At 40.8% G+C, this 24860-nt stretch overlaps 1 protein-coding gene across 4 annotated transcripts in view; it reads left to right on the top strand.

Moving 5' to 3' along the window:
- LOC137649939 (uncharacterized) overlaps positions 1-24860 on the top strand; it is a 61859-nt gene that overhangs the window by 5039 nt on the left and 31960 nt on the right. For all 4 annotated transcript variants that reach the window (XM_068382899.1, XM_068382898.1, XM_068382896.1 and 1 more), the window contains 4 exons: positions 1904-2080; positions 5271-5394; positions 16481-16646; positions 19293-19438. In XM_068382899.1, coding sequence (XP_068239000.1) covers positions 1904-2080; positions 5271-5394; positions 16481-16646; positions 19293-19438 — 613 coding nt within the window. The remainder of the gene's footprint in view (positions 1-1903; positions 2081-5270; positions 5395-16480; positions 16647-19292; positions 19439-24860) is intronic.

Here is a 24860-nt window from a genome sequence, read left to right as displayed (position 1 = left end):
TTCTCCATCATAAGGGACAACACTGCACAGTATTCTAGAAGTTTTATTACAGCTAAGACTAAATTGTGGAGGGATCTTCCTAATCAAGCAATTGAATCATTGGAGCTTTAGAAGTTCAAACTTGCAGAGAATGTTTTTATGTTGAGTAGGTAATAGGTTAGCAAAGGCACCAACCATCCATTGAGATACTACCGCTAGAGAGTTATTAAGTCCTTTGAGTGACCAGATAGTACTGCATTGAATCATCCTCTAGGTATGGCTCATTTTTCCCTAGCCTACACATACACCGAATTATCTGGCCCATTCTTTATACATTTTCCGCTTTCCCCATACACCTGATAACACTCGAGTTGTTAACTACTGCACTGTAACTGTTCAGTGACTACTTTCCACTTGGTAAAGGTAAAAGAGACTCCTTAGCTATGGTAAGCTACTCCTGTAGGAGAAGGACACTCCAAAATCAAATCTGTGTTGTCTAGTCTTGTGTAGTGCCATAGCCTCTGTACCATGGTCCTTCACTAGTTTTCTTGCTTGAGGGTACACTCAGGCACAGTGTTCAATCTGTTAACTTATTTCCTTTAATCACTGAGCTATTTTTCCTGTTGGAGCCCTATGGCATCCTGCTTTTCCAACTAGAATTATAGCTTAGCTAGTAATTATAATAATTATATATATATATGCAAATTTTCATGTATTTTTTGTTTATTTCAAGTTGTTGGCTTACTTTTTAATGTTATTAGTATTAAGAAATCATAGGTTTAAGGATAATGTGTAGCTTAAATTACCCTCCTGTGTAAGAGTCTAGTTATATAACAATGAAGAAATGGGAAAATTCATACTGAAGAAACTTTTTTTCAATAAGATTCAAAGGTGTGAGGTTTGTTTTTCAATCCTACCTCATTATTTTTAATGCCTGAACAGGGATTGCCGAGGTTCGAATGTTGGACGTATGAAAGAATTAGAATTAGGATTGTTTGTGAAAATGGAGGAGCAAATAAAGGTATCAAAGGATGAATTTCTCTTGACTAGGACAAGAAGAGATGATAGTAGAGAATAAGAGTTTGAAAGGTGACAATAATACGCAGGAGGAGCTGAGAAAACTGAAGGAATTGTAGAAAGAGTGGAAGAAGGTTTAGCGATAAGACTAAGAGAGAACGAAGAGTGAGTATAGGAATGAATGCAAGCTACGATCGGCAAGTTGTAAAGATGATTTAAGACTTCATAGGTGAAGGTGCAGTTGGAGGACTGTCTTCTGTTTCAATTAATGGGTTGAAAGTGAAAGAAAAGACTAAAGTATGTGATAGTGGGGAAAGAATTATTAGTGATATTGAAGCAGGTAAAGGGATTAAGCATATTAAGAATTAACAAAGGGAGAGGGAAGGTAAGAGTTATTTGAAAAAAGAATAGGAAAAGGGTCACGATGAGAGTGAGGACTATCATGAATGGGTGAAGGTGGTAACTAAGAAGTGTAAGAATACTTGTAATATGAAAATTTATTAGGGAGGGTTTTAGGTGAATTTTAACTCATACATTTTTTTCATATGAAGATAATACCATTCATAAATTCAAGAATAGGCCTAATGCCATTAACTTCACTAATACCATTCATAAATTCAAGAATAGGCCTAATGCCATTAACTTCAGGAAAAAAAGATGTCTCAGAAGAACAGTTTTGTAAAATTATGTTATACTGGAAGCTAAACTGTACAGTAAAATTGTCTTTATGAATGAAAAAATTTAAAGAGGTTGAGGATAGAATTTTTTAATCTATTTATCAGACTTTAGTTCGATATTTTCTGTTTATTAGCTAGTCTTCATGGGATTTTGTCTGCCCCAATATCCTTGACATAGTAGGATGTGTGTGTATAGTGTCATATAATAAAAAAATCTCCCATACTTTCAGAAAATGTTTGTACGGATGAATAAGAAATTGGGAGAACATATCCTTCATTTTCTGTTCACCTGTATTGACCAGGAGAAGGCATCTAAGGTGTTTCGTGACTGTTGGCCAGTATTGGATAAGAAGCAAGAGTACCAGTTTCACAAGGCAACATTTGAATGGTACAAGCTCCTTCAAAAGGTAATTGAAAATATAACTATTGTGTACAGTTTTACATCGTTTTTTTGTTTAGTAAATCATTCAATTAGCATGATTTATTTACTCCTACACATATACAGTCTATCGTCTCTTAAATAGAAGTACGTATGTCTTCATTAAGAGCTGAATTATTATTATTATTATTATTATTATTATTATTACTACTTAGCTACAACCTTAGTTGTAAAAGCAGGTTGGTATAAACCCAAGGTCTCCAACAGGAAAAATAGCCCAGTGAGGAAAGGAAACAAGAAAATAAATAAACTACGATAAGTTGTTAACAATTAAAATGAAATATTTTAAGAGCAACAGCATTAAAATAAATTTCTCATATATTAACTATAAAAACTTTTGAAAAACAAGATTAAGAGAAAGAAGGTAGAATAGTGTGCCCGAGTGTACCTTCAAATAAGGTAGAAAGGAGGAGCCAACCACCTGCCCAACTATATTAAGTCTATTTTGTCTGGCCACAAAGAATATTTGATATCTCACAGGAATATAGAATATTCCTGTGAAGGGGGGGGGGGGGGGGGCCTGTGGCACCCTAGCAATACCAGCCAAACTCGGCTGAATTCCACGTCATGCTGGAAGGAGCGGAGAGAGGAAAGGTCTCCTTTTGTTCCTTTGTTTGATGTTTGCTACCCCCCAAAATTGGGGTAAGTGCCTTGGTAAATAGATAGAATAGACAAAGAATATGGACTTACTGATTACTGCTCTTCTAAGTGTTGGTCCTTTTCTTAATTCGTTATAAGTGGTTTATTTGTTCCTATGTGAATATATCAAAACGTCCTTTTATTATATTTACGGAAGCACTTGCGGTACTTACGTAATCCTTTTCTGACCCGTGTAAAGTACGTAAATATTCAATTTTTACCTCCGCCAATGAAGTTGAGAGGTTATGTTTTTGCCCTTGCTTGTCCGTTTGTTTGTGTGTGAACAACTTTATGGTCACAATTTTACTCATAGAGTCTCGAGCGGGAACGAGACTTTTTCTTCTTGCGGTATTTCTCCCTCTTCCTCTTGCTAAGGTTTCTGTCTTCGTCCTCTGAAGACGAAGAAGACGAAGAGTCCGATGACGACGACGAGGATGAAGACGGAGCTCTCCGGCCGGCCGACACATCCAAGACTGCGGGGGGAAAATCACGTCGTTTCTCAGGTGTGGGCGGTTGCAGAAACACGGGGGGTAGCGTAGCCGAGGGAGCCGGAGGAGACCGCGCGAGCCCTTTACAGAGCCATTGATCTACATCCTCTTCTCCTCTAACGGAAGACCTGAAGGGAGTCCTAGGTTTCACCCACGTGGCGGGGTCCGAAGACGACGAACTACCTTTCTCCGTGTCTCCCCCGGCGGTTGAAGCACCCGAAACACGCCACGAGGCAGGGGAAGTATCGGCACTCGGCCTACCCCACATTGGATCTTCCGAGGCGACGGGACCTGCGGGCACCAGGCCCTCGCCTCCTACCCACACTTCCGCACTACACTCAGGCCCCACACATGCCTGCCCCACACTGGAAACTTCCCCCACAGGAATATCAGACTCTTGGGGAAGGGCAATGGACCTCTTTCCCGCAACGGACTTACCTCGTCCCCTACGCTGGGTAGGGGAAGAAGGACGGGCGCTACGGTCTGCCGAGTCGTCTGGCGAACCTACAGGCGAAGAAAAGCTGGAATCCTTAGGCATCTTCTTAGCTGCCTTCTTCTTCTTCGTCCCGAAGAGCACCCACTGGATCTCAGACTAATTAGCACACTCCGGGCACGTAGAGGTAGGAGAACACGCTTTCCCCCTACACGTGGAGCACAAGGAGTAGGGATCAACCTCAGGCTTAGAGAGGAAAGCTCCGCAAGACTTCCCAGCCACAGGCCCAGGGCAACGACGAGGATGCTCCATAACACAAAGCTAACACACCAAGAGACAGAAGGATGGAACGGGAAAGTGAAAATGAAACACGTGGGTAACACGCGGTAAGCACAAAGGATCGGGGGACACAAGGGTCGCACAAGGTAAGAGAGAGCGCGGCGAGATGTTTATCGCGTCGCGACCAGAAACTTACTGACGATTTGACCTGAGCTAGCACGCTGCCTGACCCCGGGGTCGCCTCAGGGCATGTACCACACTGCCAGAGGTTGACCCCGTTGAAAACGGGAAGAGGGGGGTAAACTATACGAAAAGCTGGTCGGTTAGGTAGAGTTAACCAGTAACTCCTAAGAAGGTAGTTCTAGGTAAGTATGTTAGGAAAAATTCAAATTACTCAAAAATTTGTGATGTTGAGACAGGAACTGATTCAATTTTTAAAGTCCTAGGTCAAAGATCAAGTTCGAGCAAAAGGTCGAGAAATAAGCTGCCGTGGCGAAAGTCACAATTTTACTCATAGAGAAGTAAAACTTCCAAGGATTAATTGTTATGTTTAGACATGGAAGTGATTCAATTTTGAAAGCCCTAGGTCAAAGATCAAGGTCAAGGTAGAGTAAAAGGTCGAGTAATAAGCTGCTGTGGTTGAGGTCTGCGCTCTACTGAGTGCCCCTCTAGTTCTACAAGAATTTGAGGTAAAGATATTTATACTAGTCTCCGATAAACTTCGAGTGCTCCATTTTCTTTCATCAAGGCTAGAAAAGAGAATGTAGTTTCCTTTTTCCTTCCGGTCATGTGAATAAAGTAAGTTTGTTGTGTTTTTCTAGTTATGTTCATTGTATTTCATTTTTTTTTTCATTTATATATAAGTGGAATTATTGCTAACTATTAACATAAACCTTGTTCAGAGAAAATGCTTTTGGTCATGTAGTTAGAATTAGCTATCAACTTTTAAAACACAGAATTAAATGATTTCTCATAGGGGAAACTTCAATGAAAAAGTAATGTAGTAAAATAGGTAATGGAATAATGCTGAAAACCTTTAGAAAATACCTAAGACAAGGAAACAACATAGGAATTCAGCTCAGCTGTTAACGTATTCTCTGAATATGCATGTTATGTGTACAGCGTTACTGCTGCTGTTATTGTTTGATAGACAAAAGGCTCTAGTATCTGGTACGTTAAAAAATCATGACTGTAGATACTGCATAAGTGATAGTTTTGTGATGAAATTGATATATTTTGTTTCAAGCCTAGACAGTAGTTTTCAGTGTTTATTAATCATTAACAAAGCCTTAATTCAAAGTTTTATTGCTTTTCACCAGGAATATGGCCAGCCTTTACCTGCTGTGGTTGCCAAAACGTTCTTGTCACCTGGCGGTCCAAAGTTTACATCTACGTTAATGACCTTATCTATGGTTGCTCTCCATTCGTCTGTAAATAAACGAGGTACGATTATTTACATTTTAATTTTCTCATTGATAGTTATGCATAAGTTAATGTTATAAGCAGCAGTTGTTCAGTGAAGTTAGTGTTGATAGAAGTGCTGCTGTAGAGTTTGGTGTACAGTACATTGATTCATCCTTTTTTTTTTTTTAAATTGTTGCCATTTATACAATTTATAAGTGATTTGTGTTTCTCATAAATTGAACTTGTTTTATTGATTTTAAATTTGGTCTGTTATTGTTTACTTTAATAGAAGGTAGTTCTTACAATACTATACCTAATGATTATTTATAGATCCATTTCTTTAAGATGTACAACATTGAAACTTACCAAAATGTAATTTGCCATTCAACTGGAATATGGCTTCATCGGAGTTGGAAGAGCCGTATAACCTTTAACAAGGTAGTTATAGTTACTGGCAGGGGGAGGGTAGGGGACCTGCACGCCAGGCACAACAACCCTCACTTTGACTCCTGCTGCAGTTCAATACACACCTACTTCTCTGCTACTTCTAACTTTTGCTGTTTCCACATTTTCTTTATCCTTGCTGATTGCTTTTTCCGTTCATGGAGTCTGCATGTGACTGTACCCTTGGAGGCCAGGCGGAAAATGCGGCATCGTAATGAGCAAGGCTTGTGTTTTTCCCCCATGAACTTTTCGATTTCTGCAGAGGTATGACTGCTTGCAGTCAGCTCTCTGTAACGGGTGTAGCGCATGGCCTTTTCTTCATTTGGAAAGAAATTTAAGAGAAATTCTTTGGAGTCAGACTTAGTAATGTCTAAGCTAATGCCGAAGAAGCTCTATACAGTAGCTCCTTCTCACCATCAGGTTCCTCAGGGTGAGGGTCCTCCAGAGGGACTCATAAGAAGGGAGGAGATGCACTCTTCCCCTTAGGGCACATTTTGAAAGTAGCATAAGTATTACCTTCCCCTAGCAAAGCTAATACTCTTCTGCCTCTCAAAGTAAGCCTGTTGCTGTGCTGTAATGATGAGGTTTGCAAGGGCTTGGACCTATGGAAGTTGTGGTCTTAATTGGGTATCAATGGCATCCTATGTGCTGAAAAGCTTCTGGAAATATCGATTGATCCAAGGACCCGTAAGGAGCGCGACTCAGCCGCAAGCTTGGAATTTTGGAAATTTCAATTACTGTATAGTATACCAATTTTGGCTAGAGAACGTCTTTCATGTTTAAAATAGATTTTTTAATGAATACACCTATGTTTGTGCAACTGCGTCCAGTCCCATATGCAACCCTTTTTTGACCTGTTTACTTATTTCTTTCGTTTAAAAAATTCCATTGAAAGCTATTTATTTTATTATCCTGTTCAGTTTGTGTGTTGAACAAGAGCTGGTGATAAGTAGAAGAGAGATATAGATAAGTATACATAGGTAAGAGTGGCAAATGGAAGAGTTGTAGAACTGGCATTGATGGATTAAGTGTTTACTGTATAACAAGAATGATGTTTGGAAGATTGCAAGATGTGTACATGCTTAAGGGTATGGTCTGATCAGTTTTTGATTGAAGCAAAATTAGTTGTAGCTAAAGATTGGGGAGATAGAATGGTGGGAGGTAGTGAAGGTGGAAGAGTTGAAAACACCAAAGGTAAAAAGTGAATATCAAGAAATGTTGGAAGTGAAAGTGAGAAAAACTGGTGATTTAGAGGAGTGGTGGTACATACATACATATACCAAGGCATTTCCCCCAATTTTGGGGGGTAGCCGACACCAACAAAGAAACAAAACAAAAAGGGGACCTCTACTCTCTATGTTCCTTCAGCCTAATCAGGGACTCAACCAAGTTCAGCTGGTACTGCTAGGGTGCCACAGCCCAACCTCCCACATTTCCACCACAGATGAAGCTTCATAATGCTGACTCCCCTACTGCTGCTACCTCCGCGGTCATCTAAGGCACCGGAGGAAGCAGCAGGGCCTACTGGAACTGCGTCACAATCGCTCGCCATTCATTCCTATTTCTAGCACGCTCTCTTGCCTCTCTCACATCTATCCTCCTATCACCCAGAGCTTTCTTCACACCATCCATCCACCCAAACCTTGGCCTTCCTCTTGTACTTCTCCCATCAACTCTTGCATTCATCACCTTCTTTAGCAGACAGCCATTTTCCATTCTCTCAACATGGCCAAACCACCTCAACACATTCATATCCACTCTAGCCGCTAACTCATTTCTTACACCCGTTCTCTCCCTCACCACTTCGTTCCTAACCCTATCTACTCGAGATACACCAGCCATACTCCTTAGACACTTCATCTCAAACACATTCAATTTCTGTCTCTCCATCACTTTCATTCCCCACGACTCCGATCCATACATCACAGTTGGTACAATCACTTTCTCATATAGAACTCTCTTTACATTCATGCCCAACCCTCTATTTTTTACTACTCCCTTAACTGCCCCCAACACTTTGCAACCTTCATTCACTCTCTGACGTACATCTGCTTCCACTCCACCATTTGCTGCAACAATAGACCCCAAGTACTTAAACTGATCCACCTCCTCAAGTAACTCTCCATTCAACATGACATTCAACCTTGCACCACCTTCCCTTCTCGTACATCTCATAACCTTACTCTTACCCACATTAACTCTCAACTTCCTTCTCTCACACACCCTTCCAAATTCTGTCACTAGTCGGTCAAGCTTCTCTTCTGTGTCTGCTACCAGTACAGTATCATCCGCAAACAACAACTGATTTACCTCCCATTCATGGTCATTCTCGCCTACCAGTTTTAATCCTCGTCCAAGCACTCGAGCATTCACCTCTCTCACCACTCCATCAACATACAAGTTAAACAACCACGGCGACATCACACATCCCTGTCTCAGCCCCACTCTCACCGGAAACCAATCACTCACTTCATTTCCTATTCTAACACATGCTTTACTACCTTTGTATAAACTTTTCACTGCTTGCAACAACCTTCCACCAACTCCATATAATCTCATCACATTCCACATTGCTTCCCTATCAACTCTATCATATGCTTTCTCCAGATCCATAAACGCAACATACACCTCCTTACCTTTTGCTAAATATTTCTCGCATATCTGCCTAACTGTAAAAATCTGATTCATACAACCCCTACCTCTTCTAAAACCACCCTGTACTTCCAAGATTGCATTCTCTGTTTTATCCTTAATCCTATTAATCAATACTCTACCATACACTTTTCCAACTACACTCAACAAACTAATACCTCTTGAATTACAACACTCATGCACATGGTGGTGGTAGAAAAAGAAAATTTTGTTTGGCTTGCAAGTGATGTGTGTGGTAAGAGAATTGTTGGAAGCAACATGTGACTTCCAGGTTTCACCTTCAAAGATGAATGCCCTGGAGAGGTCTTCCTGTGGTGGAGGAGGAACTTCCAATTGTTCTCACTCGGCTGAGCAAGGAAAGCTTCCTTAACGCATGCACTAGACGTAAGTAGATTGCGGTTATCCTCGGCACCCACTGTTTCTCCATGGTCTGTCACCACGAAATCGGTCTCTACGCACTAAGTTTCCATGTTCCCGGTTTTCATGCGCTTGATCCTCACCTCGCGCTCCGGTTTTCATGCGCTCAATCTCCTCATCTTACGATGCATCACTGCTTAACCTGTAATAGCGTGCACAGTCTCCTCGCATTTGTACACCGAGCCATAGGGCACCACCTGATCGGACACCAAACGACCATACCCCTCAAGCCTCCACTTCTCGAGACCACGATTCCAGCTTTTCTTGGGATCCAGATTATTGTTCACTTGTGTTATCCCGTCTATGTCATGCCCTTCTAACTCACCAAGAAACTTCTAGGCCTCAAAACCTTCTGACACACCGAGACTGGTTTACATCGTACAACTTTTCACAATGTGACTGGCCTTTGACTCATGTTTGTATATTAAGGAAAAATAAAAATTATATGCTGTATAATTATTTGATTGTTAAGATGAAATGTTTTGTAATTTGAATTTTCAATATTAAACTTACCCGATAATCATGTAGCTGTCAACTCCGTTGCCCGACAGAATTCTATGGAGGGATACGCCAGCTATCACAATACTAGAAGGGGGTGTATTTACCAGCGCCACCTGTGGCCAGGTACTCAAGTACTTCTTGTTGACACCTCCTCAATTATTCCTCTGTCGTGCTTCCGGCAAGACGTTCTGGGATACGCTTATGTTCTTGGAGTATTTTCACGACTTTGGTGAAGTATTTCTCTTTGATTTCGGCTGTCGCTTTACTGGAAACTTCTATATTTAGCTTAGTTAGCTTTTGGAATTAATTTGATTAATTTTGGTGACGAGAGAGTATGAACTCTCGTTCACTTTTCAATGGCCGACCCTTCCCTTAGACGGAAGTGTTGGTGTCTAAGAGAGTATAGACTCTCTTTCTTAATTTTGCTTAACAAAAGTTATAGATTTATTTTATATCTCTCCGCCTCTTATAGGCCTCTTCGATTAACTTCCTTTTATTATAAACTCATTAAAATTAATTTTTATATTTGTTTATATTCGACCTTCCTAATAGTAGGCGGTCTTTTACCGAAGTTAATAAACTTTGAGCCCGTCATTTCGGTTTTACCTGTTAACATATTATGCTATTTCCGCCACAGAGTTTGAAAGATTTTCTTTGACAGTCTCGTACTGTTTTCAAAGCTGAACTAACGTTTTGTTTTGTCTCTGCAGTTGTTGACGTTCAGAACGTTCAACTTGCACTCTATCGTTACGATAGAGAAAGAATGTTCACGGTTTCACGTTGCAGTAAGAGTAACCGTGTCTAGCGTTTTGTTTATTCTTTCTTAACTTAATGGTTTTGATCCTAATAAAGGAACTTTTCAGTTTTTTTCCTTTAACAATAATATGTTTTAACGATATATATGATTGGGCTCTTCTCTCAGGTTCTAAGTCAAGAGAGAGAGAGAGAGAGAGAGAGATAGAGACGGAGGGAGAAAGAGGATAAACGTTTCATTCAAGCCTGCCAGGCGTACGAGTAACGTCGTTTTCGTTTTTTGCTCTTCTCCCTAGTCTCTTTAGGGGAAGAAACTAAACGTTTCTAGAGTGATCTAGTGTTTAGTCTCTTTCCAACCACTGAATTATCTTTCATTAGATTTTTCTGTTACATTGTAATTCTGTTTTCGCAATTACTAACTTTGAGAAAGGATAGAATTGCGTATTTCAGGTACAAACCACTTAAAGTTTCGAGTTCAGTGAAATAAGTGCAAACAGAAATCAAAGTGATAAGTGATTAGTGCGTGAGGGTACTTTTGTGCGCGCCAGTCGTCCTCCCAGTCCGGGACCTCTTGCAAGCTCCCAAGCCCAGGGGAGAAGCAATGTCGAAGGGCATAAGGGTTCAGCAGGCCTTGATCGGCGCACAGAAGTATTCTCGGTGGTTGTGGGCGTGTCTTACCGAGACCGTCACTCCCACCCGCAGACGATTGAGCTCTTATTTTGCTCGTCTGCAGAAGAGATTAGGGGAGAAAATAAAGGCAGAGTAACGCTGGTCTCAGGTCTCAAGACTTCTTAAACGTTAAGTCCAGACCTATGCCAGACGTACGAAGTTAAAGTTCACAACCCGAATGCAGTCATTGGGTTAGCTCTGACTCTCCTCAGTCATCAGTTGATTACACTCCGCCTAAGAGGAGTAAGGTTCTGCCACAACAGATCTCTGCTGTTAAGGCTTTACCTCAGCAGAACTTAGTGTCTGCCGACCCCAAGTTAACTCTACTGCAGTCCATACAGTCACAACTTTCGGTCTTGATGCGTGAGTGTCGGGCTGAGAGTGTTGCACCTCCTCCTCCGCCTACACTCCCTCCACCTGTTCTCGCTCCGCCTGTGCTCGCCCAGCCTGCACCTGCTCCGCCTGTGCTCGCCCAGCCTGCACCTGCTCCGCCTGGTCGCAGCACCATCTGCCAGGCGTACGATGTTGTGAACTCTACTACAGTCCATGCAAGCACAGCTTTCGGACTTGATGAGTGAGTGTCGGGCTGAGAGTGTTGCTCCTCCGCCTCCGCCTACACTCCCTCCTCCTACACTCGCTCCGCCTGATCACAGTACCATCTGCCAGGCGTACGATGTTGTGGACTCTACTACAGTCCATGCAAGCACAGCTTTCGGACTTGATGAGTGAGTGTCGGGCTGAGAGTGTTGCTCCTCCGCCTCCGCCTACACTCCCTCCTCCTACACTCGCTCCGCCTGATCACAGTACCATCTGCCAGGCGTATGATGTTGTGGACTCTACTACAGTCCATGCAAGCACAGCTTTCGGACTTGATGCGTGAGTGTCGGGCTGAGAGTGTTGCTCCTCCGCCTCCGCCTACACTCCCTCCACCTACACTCGCTCCGCCTGATCGCAGTACCACCTGCCAGCAGTTCCACCTGCCAGGCGTACGATGTTGAGACACGTGCTGAGTTTGCTGTTCCCTGTGGTGTTCAGCCTCCGCCTTTCTTAAGGCAACCTTTACATTGGGATCAGGAGGATTATACCTCTCTTCCTCCGCCTCCACTTGCTGCTCCACCAGTGATGCAACACTCGGTTGAGGTACAACAACCTCTCCCGTCCATGAGTCAGTTTCCTCAGCTCTTGCTGCAGCGAGCTCAACCCTCCATAAGGCAAGCACCACAACACCTTAGCCTTGCGCCTCAGGAGCCTCAGCTTGCGAGACATTTACCTTGTTCTGCGCAGCCTCTTCCTCATCGCGCTCCGCTCACACCACAGGAACTGGAACTTGCTACTCCGCTTCCGCCAACCGCTCAGCAAGCGCAACCCTTGGGTTCAACCACTCATGCTAGGAGTCAGCCTCCTCCACCCATGCGCCTTCCTTCTGCTTGTCTTTTATTCAGCCTTTGCAGACTGAGCCTCAGGTGTTCCCTCATCGGAGTCTTGAAGAGGAAACCACACTATTGTTGTTCCAGCTCGTTCTGACTCTGCTGTTCAGCATACCATGGTTTAAACCCCATGCAAGCATGCATAAAGCACTCTAGCACTGGTCATGGAATTTCTGAGAAATGTTAAACGCCATGCACACGCTCTGCTTTCCTTTCAGCAGGCTCTGCTTACAGCAGGCTCTGCTTACTACATGCTCAGCATTCAGCATGCTCTGCATTCAGCATGCTCTGCATACAACATGCTCTGCATACAGCATGCTCTGCATTCAGCATGCTCTGCATACAACATGCTCTACATACAGCATGCTCTGCATACAGCATACTCTGCATACATCATGCTCTGCATACCTTACCGCATGCTTCTCAACACATCTTGGGTTGTTGCCAACTCACTAGACTGTCAAGCAGTTTCATAACGTTGCCTTCTAGTCTGCTGCTTTGCACCAGTGAACCCTCACTCAGAGAACTTAGCTTTTCTAGGATAAGGTCCCTGTAGATGAGAAAGTTCTTTTCTCCCTCCTTCTGATATTCCCTTGAGGACTCTGTCATTTGGAGGGAGCCTTTAGCTGCATAACCTCTTATGGACTTTTATTTAAGCATAACATGCTTACAGGGAAGGTAATGGTTACACTTCAGCCGCTAATCCCGTCTGTTACCACACCTGCTCCCATAGACCTTGAGCTGTGTTGCATGACATGCAGTCCAAGCTTAGTCCTTGTTAGAGGATTTTTTGTTTACGGAGTCAATGTGTCACGGGGAAGACGTTCAACAACCAACAGAAGGGACTTGTTGTGACGCAGTGCGGCAACCTCAGCAACCCGTTAAGGAGTTGTCTGTACGACCCAGACAGTCTAGACAGATTCGGGTTGTCACTGTACTTCCTCGCTTGCCCATGATTGACAGTTTACAGACTGTGCAGCAGTATCATGATCTTGTGTCCGGCTCCGTCAGACGACTGGCTTTTAAGAGCTCCCTCAAGTCGTCGCTGTCTGGAGATTTTCAAATGGACTATGGATCTGACCAAGGAACTGGGCCTCCTGGTCAATTTTGAGGAGTCTCAGCTCGTTCCATCCCAGACCATTGTCTCCTTGGGTATGGATCTTCAGAGTCGAGCTTTTCGGACTTGTCCGTCGGCCCCAAGGATCTTCCAAGCCCTAGAATGCATCCAGAGCATGCTGAGAAGGAACCGATGCTTAGTCAGGCAGTGGATGAGTCTAACAGGGACACTTTCATCGCTGGCCCTGTTCATCGAGTTAGGGAGACTCCACCTCCGCCCCCTTCAGTATCATCTAGCTGCTCACTGGATAAAGGACATGATGCTAGAGACGGGCTCAGTTCCTGTTTCCGAAGAGATGAGGTCTACTCTAACGTGGTGGAAGAACAGCATTCTTCTCAAGGAAGGTCTACCTTTGGCTGTTCAGACCTCCGACCACCGTCTCTTCTCGGACGCATCGGACACGGGCTGGGGTGCGACACTGGACGGACAGGAATGCTCGGGAACATGGAATCAGGAGCAAAGGACACTTCACATCTATTGCAAGGAGTTGTTGGCAGTTCATTTGGCCTTGATAAACTTCAAGTCCCTCCAGCTTAACAAGGTGGTGGAGGTGAACTCCGACTACACCACAGCCTTGGCTTACATCTCCAAGCAGGGAGGGACTCATTCGAGGAAGTTGTTCGAGATCGCAAGGGACCTCCTCATTTGGTCAAAAGATCGAAAGCTCACGCTGGTAACGAGGCTCATTCAGGGCGATATGAATGTCATGGCAGATCGCCTCAGCCGGAAGGGTCAGGTCTTCCCCACAGAGTGGACCCTTCACAAGAATGTTTGCAGCAGACTTTGGGCCCTGTGGGGTCAGCCAACCATAGATCTATTCGCTACCTCGATGACCAAGAGGCTCCTCTTGTATTGTTCTCCGATTCCAGACCCAGCAGCAGTTCGCGTGGATGCCTTTCTGCTGGATTGGTCCCATCTCAACCTGTATGCATTCCCGCCGTTCAAGATTGTCAACAGGGTACTTCAGAAGTTCGCCTCTCACAAAGGGACACGGCTGACGTTGGTTGCTCCCCTCTGGCCCGCGAGAGAATGGTTCACTGAGGTACTGCAATGGCTGGTCGACGTTCCCAGGACTCTTCCTCCTAGAGTGGACCTTCTGCGTCAACCTCACGTAAAGAAGGTACACCCAACCTCCACGCTCTTCGTCTGACTGCCTTCAGACTATCGAAAGACTCTCAAGAGCTAGAGACTTTTCGAAGGAGGCAGCCAGAGCGATTGCCAGAGCAAGGACGACATCCACTCTCAGAGTCTATCAGTCTTAATGGGAAGTCTTCCGAAGCTGGTGCAAGGCCAATGCATTTTTCCTCAACCAGTACCAATGTAACCCAGATTGCTGACTTCCTGTTACATCTAAGGAACGTAAGATCCCTATCAGCTCCTACGATCAAGGGTTACAGAAGTTTGTTGGCAGCGGTTTTCCGCCACAGAGGCTTGGATCTTTCCTCCAACAAAGATCTACAGGACCTCCTTAGGTCTTTTGAGACCTCAAAGGAACGTCGGTTGTCCACTCCAGGCTGGAATCTAGACGTGGTCCTAAGGTTCCTAATGTCATCAGGATTTGAACCGCTCCAATCAGCCTCTTTTAAGGACCTCACATTAAAAACTCTTTTCCTCGTGTGCTTAGCAACAGGTAAAAGAGTAAGTGAGATCCACGCCTTCAGCAGGAACATAGGTTTCACATCTGAAACGGCTACATGTTCCTTGCAGCTCGGTTTTTTGGCTAAAAACGAGCTTCCTTCCCGTCCTTGGCCTAAGTCGTTCGAGATCCCAAGCCTGTCCAACATGGTGGGGAACGAACTGGAGAGAGTACTTTGCCCAGTTAGAGCTCTTAAGTACTATCTAAGAAGGTCAAAACCATTACGAGGACAATCAGAAGCCTTCTGGTGTGCTATCAAGAAACCTGCTTTACCGATGTCTAAGAACTCAGTTTCTTACTACATCAGGCTTCTGATTAGAGAAGCAAATTCTCATCTGAAGGAAGAAGACCTTGCTTTGCGGAAGGTAAGGACACATGAAGTGAGAGCTGTGGCTACTTCAGTGGCCTTCAAACAGAACCGTTCTCTGCAGAGTGTTATGGATGCAACCTATTGGAGAAACAAGTCAGTGTTCGCATCATTCTATCTCAAAGATGTCCAGTCTCTTTACGAGTACTGCTACACCCTGGGTCCATTCGTAGCAACGAATGCAGTAGTAGGCGAGGGCTCAGCCACTACATTCCCATAATCCCATAACTTTTTAACCTTTCTCTTGAATACTTTTTATGGGTTGTACGGTCGGCTAAGAAGCCTTCCACATCCTTGTTGATTTGGCGGGTGGTCAATTCTTTCTTGAGAAGCGCCAAGGTTAAAGGTTGTGATGAGGTCCTTTAGTATGGGTTGCAGCCCTGTATACTTTAGCACCTTTGAGTTGATTCAGCCTCCCAAGAGGAACGCTGCGCTCAGTAAGGAAGACGATCTTATTAAAGGCAGAGTAACGGTTCAAGTCGACTTCCTTACCAAGGTACTTATTATTTCATTGTTATTGTGGATAACTGATTATATGAAATATGGGATACTTAGCTATCCTTTAATCTTGTACACTGGTTTTCACCCACCCCCCTGGGTGTGAATCAGCTACATGATTATCGGGTAAGTTTAATATTGAAAAATGTTATTTTTATTAATAAAATAAATTTTTGAATATACTTACCCGATAATCATGATTTAATCGACCCTCCCTTCCTCCCCATAGAGAACCAGTGGACCGAGGAATAATTGAGGAGGTGTCAGCAAGAAGTACTTGAGTACCTGGCCACAGGTGGCGCTGGTAAATACACCCCCTTCTAGTATTGTGATAGCTGGCGTATCCCTCCATAGAATTCTGTCGGGCAACGGAGTTGACAGCTACATGATTATCGGGTAAGTATATTCAAAAATTTATTTTATTAATAAAAATAACATTTTATAACCGTTTGTTGATTTTGATATTGAAGGACTTTTCAAAGTGCTTAATGTTTTTACCTTTCTGCACCTATCTTTCATGCAGTAATGAATAGATGTAAGAAATTATTATACATTATTCTGGTACCCTTTTTTTTTGTTAAGTTATCTTTAATCCTATGAATCATGTTATGTAAAAGGCAATTATGAGGTTTTCCCTAATCTAGTTCCAGAACACACACTCATCCACTTTCCAACTCTCAGTCGTAATCCAAACCAGAATTGCAGCAAATTGAAACTTCTTCAGATGTCTAAGAAGTTATATTTACAGGAATTTATTGCGAAACAAAAAAGAAGACAGGCAATTTTATCCAAGCTTCAAGAAAAATCCAGGTGAGTTTGTGTTACGATTACGATTTGTAGAGGGAATTTTATCATTTATTGTAAGTATAGAATCATGTTTTGTTGGTTTCTTTGCTACATCTGGGTCTGGAAATTAGATTATTACAAGATATATCACTGAAACTTACATATGGTTCACTTTGCATCCTCGGCAAAGCGCTCTTTTTGACATCTTATCACTGAAATATTAAAATTAATTCCCAATCCATCAAAGTATGTTATGGTTAATTATGCCATCTGTGGTATACTATGGTAAACAATTTAGGTGTGGGTATGCATCATATTTTGTATCTAAACCTCACAAGTGAGATGTTCTTTTCATTTCACTTCACCGATAATTCGTTTTGAGTTACATAGTGCTTATTTTGTTTGTTAGATTGCTCAAGCATATGAAAAGTTCTTAGATAACCTTATTTAACCCTTTTACCCCCAAAGGACGTACTGGTACGTTTCACAAAAGCCATCCCTTTACCCCCATGGACATACCGGTACGTCCTTGCAAAAAAATGCCATAAAACATTTTTTTTTCATATTTTTGATAATATTTTTGAGAAAATTCAGGCATTTTCCAGGAGAATGAGACCAACCTGACCTCTCTCTGACAAAAATTAAGGCTTTTAGAGCAATTTAAAAGAAAATATACTGCAAAATGTGCTGGGAAAAAAATAACCCCCTGGGGGCTAAGGGTTGGAAATTTCCAAATAGCCTGGGAGTAAAAGGGTTAATAATGTGTTTAGTTAAATTTCTAAATGGGTTCGTGATACAACTCTGAATGTAAAAGGGAAGAAGATACTATATGGATTAGAAATTATGAACAGGCTAGGCTAGATACTGTACTGTATTTTGTGTGGCAGCATAGAAATTACTGAACAGACTGATGTGATGAATTTAGATTTCATCTTGCAGTATTTATAGGAAAAGTTCTCAATCATGAAGTCTAATGTTTCTAAAGATAAATCAATAGGTGGCAGTGTTCTGGCTTAAGGAGCGTGACTCAGCCCCTTGAAAACAATGTTATTTTTAGGTTATTTTAAATTCCAACCACTTTTTTTTCTTTACCAATATTTTTTCATTTAAAAACCATTTAGAAGAGAATTCTCTCCTCTAAAAGTTGTACATTAATTTGATGTTCATGAATATGAATATGTTTTGTGTATTAATCGAAAGTTAACCTAACTTTCACTGAAGTTGTAAGGGCCTGCATTCACATTGCTATATTTCAACAAAGAGGTATCTGGTAACCAACAGATTCAGTACTATTTATACTGTAATAATACCCTTTAGCAGTGAGCGACATTTTGCAAATGCCCAATTTTTTTTTTTAAACCAGTTAAGAATACTGATCTGAGCATTCGCAAGCGGCAATGAGTTAGATTTTGATCGTTGAGAAAAAAAGTTTGTAAAACGTGATCGGTCAGGCTCTACCCACCAAACAGAAATGCATATTTCTGTTAGTTAACCCCTCCACTCTGAGGCATGGGATCCGCCCTCAGAAAGGAAAAGGGTTTTTCACTGTCCTCTAGATTGTCCATTTGAACATTAAAATAATATCTTACGTAGCTTATTCAAGGAGGGATTTTTGTTACCTATCCAGTTTTAAAATATTGTTCAATATCTCTGTTGTATTTCAGCTGTTAAAGAGTGTGAGTAATAGATAAAAAGTCTGGGGAAACTGAACAGATTAGGACTTTTGTCAAATGCATTCAGAAGCAAAATTAGAAGAAAGGACCAGGAGAGGAGAGGCATTACTCTGTTCCTCTGCCTACAATTTCTGAGCCAAGCATTCATGATCAATCTTTGCAAGTGTGATTAATAGTACAGGGTATTACAGTTTTCATTAGTTCTCTGAATACAATGCTAAGAAAGATCTATCTGGACTTATTAGAAACTTAGTAATAAAACTCAGGAAGAGTAAGAGACAAAGTATTAAACACTCTTGAAAAGGAAATTGTTTCAAAGTTGCGGTTATCTTTACTTGGCTATGTAGGTGTGTATATAGGATTATATATTATTGATTCTAGGCTTGCGTAAAGTTTGCAGTACAGTGATTTTCTCTGCTCATTATGGCAATTGGATTTCTTCTTTTTTTCCGTTGTAGAACTTAGTTTAGATACTGTAAATTGGTTGCATACTGGTACAGTATACAAGAGTTTGTGATTCATTATAGTGAACCACAAGTAAAGCTCAATGAAATAAATAGAATTTTAGAAATAGAAATTATTTCAGTCCTAATATGTGGTTATCCTAATTACCCAAAACTTCATCCCCCCACTTCCCCACACATAAGTGATATTAGGAGGTTTTTTGGGGCTTAAAGGTGGACTGCAAAATGAAGTGTACCCACACCTAGGAGGAGTAGCACAGATGACATGATTAACCTGAACATACTAGGGTTAAAGGCAATTGGACTGAGGGAGCAGGAAGTGTTTTAATTTTTATTAATGATAGACACCATAAAGAGAAAGCTCTACCGAGGAAGCCAGGTAAAAATCAGATAATTATTTAGATGATATACTGTATTTATAATTGGAATTCTGCTTTTGCAAAATAGTAAAGCTTATGGTGTTATCACTTATGAATTATTTGAAGTGGATATTATATTGGAATATATATTGACATATTTCTTTTATTTTTCAGGTATATTTTAAAAAGATATCATTCGCTCTGCTCAGAAGATGATATGACAAAACAAGAACTAGAGCAGACCCTTCAGGATTTTGAAAAATTAAGTCCGCAACATAAAGATAATTTTTTGAAGAGTCCCCTCTCTGAATTCCAAGGAGGTAAGTTTCTATTCTTTTAGATTTGTTACCCATGTTGACAATATGAGTTTATTTGATAGAAGCTCTAAGCTTTTAATACCAATATAAAAGTATTGTAATTATTGATACAGTGACCTTAGACATTTATCATTGTAGGTAGTTAAGCAGGAAAGGCAGAATGGAGGCTTATTCCCATCGATAAGAAAAGTACATTTCAAAACTAAAGGAAGGTCTGGATAGGGGATATCTGCCCAATTTTGAGGAGCACTTCTCCCATCATCATCATCTCCTACACCTATTGATTCAAAGGACCTCGGTTATATTTCGCCAGTCATCTATATCTTGAGCTTTTAAACCAATACTTTTCCATTCATCATCTGCTTCACGCTTCATAGTCCTCAGCCATGTAGGACTGGATCTTCCAACTCTTCTAGTGCCTTGTGGAGCCCAGTTGAGAGTTTGCATAATACTCATATTGCACTGATTTGATTTAAACTTTGCAAGCAAAAATCTCCTATTTACAGCTCTCCTTTCTGTTAACCCTGGATAGGTACGGTGGGTCGTTTGCGACCCCGAGCGTCAAAAAAAAACAGGTTTTTCTCACGTGACTCACCCCTGTGACTGAATTTGTGGGTGATCGACCTGCAGGAGGTGTCTCCCCTACACGCTCTAGTAGTGTCCAGATGTGCATTGCTGTAGCTGTACTCCTTCCCCGATTTCTGAGACGCGTCGGGGTCGTTCGCGTCCGAGTTTACCCTTCTGAGGTAGTTTGCATAATTATCAAAGTTATTACGTATTATGAAATTGTCGTAGAATGGTGCAACTTGTATAGGTTATCAGTTGTGGAAAGTCTTGGTGGATTGTTTGGCTACCATGTGCATGTTTTTTTTTTTAGTTAAAATGTCGTTCATCACCACGAGGACCATTTTACAGCGAGTGCCCCTTTTTCATTTTTTTTCATTTTTTTTCCAAGTCATTTTTCCGTAAGATATTGCCAAATAGTGTCGTAAAACTTTTGCTTGTTTAGTGTTGGAAAGTGTGTCTAGATGATCTGGCTACCCATGCATGACTTTGTTTTTGTCAGATACGACGTAGTTATTGGTATATTGGGTATTTAACTGCGGTTACCAATTTCTGTTTTTTTTTCAATGTTTGTAAAAATTACTACGTAGTAAGGAATTGCCGTATATTATTCATTTTTTTTTCATGTTTATGTGTTAGAAAGTGTGCCTTGATGGTTGTGCTAACACGTGCATGTCTTTTTTTTTATCTGAGATGTCGTATATTAGAATGTCGGGCATTTTACCGCGAGTGTCCCTTTTTAATTTTTTTAAATTTTTTTGCCAAGTCATTTTTCCGTAAGATATTGCGAAATAGTGTCGTAAAACTTTTGCTTTTTTAATGTTGGAAAGTGTGTCTAGATGATCTGGCTACCCATGCGTGATTTTGTTTTTGTCAGATACGACGTAGTTATTGGTATATTGGGTATTTAACTGCGGTTGCCAATTTCTGTTTTTTTTTCAATATTTGTAAAAATTTACTACGTAGTAAGGAATTGCCGTATATTATTGATTTTTTTTTCATGTTTATGTGTTAGAAAGTGTGCCTTGATGGTTGGGCTAACACGTGCATGTCTTTTTTTTTTCTGAGATGCCGTATATTAGAATGTTGGGCATTTTTCCGCGAGTGCCCCTTTTTATTTGTTTTGCATTTTTTTGCTTAGTCATGTTACCGTAAGGAATTGGCAAGTAGTGTCGCAAAACTTATATTTTTATAGTGTTGGAAAGTGTTTCTAGATGATCTGGCTACCCATGCCTATTTTTTTTTTAGCCAGATATGGCGTATATATAAGTATGTGTTCGATTTTCCTGTGATTGCTATTTTTTCGTTTTTTCCCATTTCTTTCAAAATTACTACGTACTAAGGAACTATCACAGAGTAATATTTCATTTATATGTTTATTTGTCGGAAAATATGCCTTGATGGTTTGCCTAGCACGTGGCTGAAATTTTTTTTTTTCTGAAATGCCGTATATTAGAATGGCCATTTTTCCACGAGTGCCCCTTTTTATTTGTTTTGCATTTTTTTGCTTAGTCATGTTACCGTAAGGAATTGGCAAGTAGTGTCGCAAAACTTATATTTTTATAGTGTTGGAAAGTGTTTCTAGATGATCTGGCTACCCATGCCTATCTTTTTTTTAGCCGGATATGGCGTATATATAGGTATGTGTTCGATTTTCCGGTGATTGCCATTTTTTCGTTTTTTCCCAATTCTTTCAAAATTACTACGTACTAAGGAACTATCACAGAGTAATGATTCCTCTAGATGTTTATTTGTCGGAAAATTTTGTTTACTTTTTTTTTGATTGAATATCATCAAATTTTTTTAGCTAAAATATTGTTTTACATTTTTTTTTTTTCGATTTTATTTCCCTTCAAAAAAAAATTTTTGGGTCAGAATTTTAATTTTATAGTCGTAAAATAATCGACAATTATCCAGCAACCCACCATACAATTTTTATGCATATCCAATAATAATTAGATTAGTAAATAACACCTTGAAATTGACATACCCTTCCTACATTTCAAGTGGCAGATTAGGGAGTCTGAGTCAGTGTGGTTGGCGGCCATTTTGTGGACATATCCAAAGCGTAAGCTGCCCTATCTATATATATTCTTGTTCCCTATAGAATTTGTGATATTTTAGTATATTTTTACCTGCATAAATATCATATTATATATTAAATATATGTATTTTTTTACGAAATTTCCAAGTACTCAAAAAATTACCTTTAGATATGGCCCCTGATATAAATGTAATTTACAAAATAATGAAGATTTTTTTACATATTTCTATTTTAAGATAACATATGTTTATTCCCTAAAAAAATTAGCCACTTCCTATTTCATTTGGGTACCCAAAAAAATTCATGAAATTTGGACAATTTTTTTTGGCCAAAAAAAGTTACCCTTTTTTTTTCATTTCAGATCTTCACCTCCATGGGTCTGACTTCATCCAAAATACATCAAGATGTGTCCTAAACATTCAAGAATCAATTCCTAAAAGGATTTGTGTATATATGTATAAACTTTTTTTTTATGAATTTTTATGTCAGGTCTTTTTTTTTTCTACTTAATTTTTTAAAATATTTATAATAAATAGTTTTTCTGCAGATGAGTAGTATTTATCTTTACAGTTGTTTTAAGCATTCATTGAAGTTTTTTTTGGCAAAAGAAAAAAGGAGGTTACTGCAAAAACTGATTTTTCAAGAATTTTTTTTGGCGTCGGGGTCGTTCGCGTCCGAGTATACCCTTAAAGGGGTGTCCGAGGACCGTACTTATCCAGGGTTAATGCCTTTTCTGCTCTTGGTGTCGTCAGCAACTTCCCCCATATCTAATATCAGCATAAATGTTAGGCAGTTATGCTGCTGCCTTGGGCTACCAAACTAGAGAAGATTGTTGAGAAGTTTGCTTATCTACAAGGCCTCGCTGGTTTCAAGTCTTCCAAATGTTGGTTCATGTGGTTCAAGTGTAGTATGGTCTTACTAATTGTAAGGGACTCACCAAAGATTTGGGCATTTTTAAGGATGGTATCAACAAGGATTTTTAGGAAGGCTATATTTTTCAATATTAATCTTACCCGATAATCATGTAGCTGTCAACTCTGTTGCCGACAGAAATCTACGGTCGGGATACGCCAGCGATCGCTATACAGGTGGGGGTGAACACCACAGCGCCATCTGTGGTCAGGTACTCTAGTACTTCTTGTCAACACCACCTCAATTTTTCCTCTGTCGTGCCTCCGGCTAGACCTACATGGATACGCTGTTGATTCTGGAGTTATTGCTCACGATTTGGTGATGTATTTGCTCTAGAGTTTAGCCTTCGCTATTCAGGAAGCTATATCATTAGCTTAGCAAGTTTTTGGAATTAATTTGATTTAATTTTTGATTTAATTTTGGTACGAAGAGAGTATGAACTCTCTTTCACTTTTAATGGCCGACTCTTCCCTTAGACGGAAGTGTTGGTGTCGAAGAGAGTATAGACTCTCTTAATTTTGCTTAACAAAGTTATTGATTTATTTTATATCTCTCCGCCTTTTATAGGCCTCTTTGATTAACTTCCTTTTATTATAAACTTATTAAAATTAATTTTTATATTTGTTTATATTCGACCTTTCCTAATAGTAGGCCGTCTTTTCTTGGAACCGAAGTTAATTAACTTTGAGCCCGTCATTTCGTTTTTACCTGTTAAATGTTTTTGAAAGAATTTCTTTGATAGTCTTGTACTGTTTTCAAAGTTGAACTAACGTTTTGTTTTGTCTCTGCAGTTGTTGACGTTCAGAACGTTCAACTTGTGCTCTATCGTTACGATAGAGAGAGAGTCTATCACGGTGTCACGTTGCAGTAAGAGTAAACCGATTCTAGCGTTTTGTTCATTCTTTTTTAGCTTAAATGGTTCTATTCTAATAAAGGAACTTTTTATTTGGGAAACCTTTCAGTTTTTTTCCTTTAACAATAACGATATATATAATTGGGCTCTTCTCTCAGATGCTAAGTCAAGAGAGAGAGAGAGAGAGATAGAGACGGAGGGAGAGAGAGGAGGATAAACGTTTCGTTCAAGCGGGTAACGTTGTTATCGTTTTTGTTCTTCTCCCTAGTCTCTTTAGGGGAAGAAGGTAAACGTTTCTAGAGTTTTATTCTTGTTCTCAGACTTTATGCGGTGAGAGATTTTAAACGTAGTTTATTTGATCTAGTGTTTAATCTCTTTTCCAGCCACTGAATTATTTATCTTTCATTATGTTTTTCTGTTACATTGTAATACTGTTTTCGCAATTACTAACTTTTAATGAAGGATAGAATTGCGTGTTTCAGGTACAAACCACTTAAAGTTTCGAGTTCAGTGAAATGAGTGCAAACAGAAAATCAAAAGTGATAAAGTGATAAGCGCAAAGTTTTACAGTGTTGCGTTCGAGGGTTCGTCTGTTCGTGCCAGTTGTTCGCCTAGTCTGGGACCTCTTACAAGCTCCCAAGCCCAGGGGAGAAGTAATGTCGAAGGACTTATGGGTTCAGCAGGCCTTGATCGACGAACAGACGTTTCCCTCCGTGGTTTCGGGTGTAACCAACTCACGTAGCCAACGTGATCACCCCACCCACACAAAGACGAGAGAGCCCATTTATTCCTCGTCTGCGGAAGAGGTTTCTCGCAGAAACCATGGACCAATCTTGCAGCTTTTAAGTGCAAGTCGGTCCCTTCCGCGCAAGTCCAACTCCTAGGTGGTGCCAGACCGCTACGCTCAGTTAGCACTGGGTCAGTTCGGACTTGCTGCAGTACGACAACTGCACACCTCCCAGAGAGGCAAGGTGGTATCGCAACAGACAGTAACTCCGTCTGTTGCCGCACCAGCTGTTTTAGACCCTCAGTTTCAACGGACAGTAGCTCCG

Source organism: Palaemon carinicauda, chromosome 11, assembly GCF_036898095.1.
Source record: "Palaemon carinicauda isolate YSFRI2023 chromosome 11, ASM3689809v2, whole genome shotgun sequence".
Classification (NCBI taxonomy): domain Eukaryota; kingdom Metazoa; phylum Arthropoda; class Malacostraca; order Decapoda; family Palaemonidae; genus Palaemon; species Palaemon carinicauda.
Note: the sequence above shows the minus strand (reverse complement) of the source record. Positions and strands in the feature narration are given on the sequence as shown.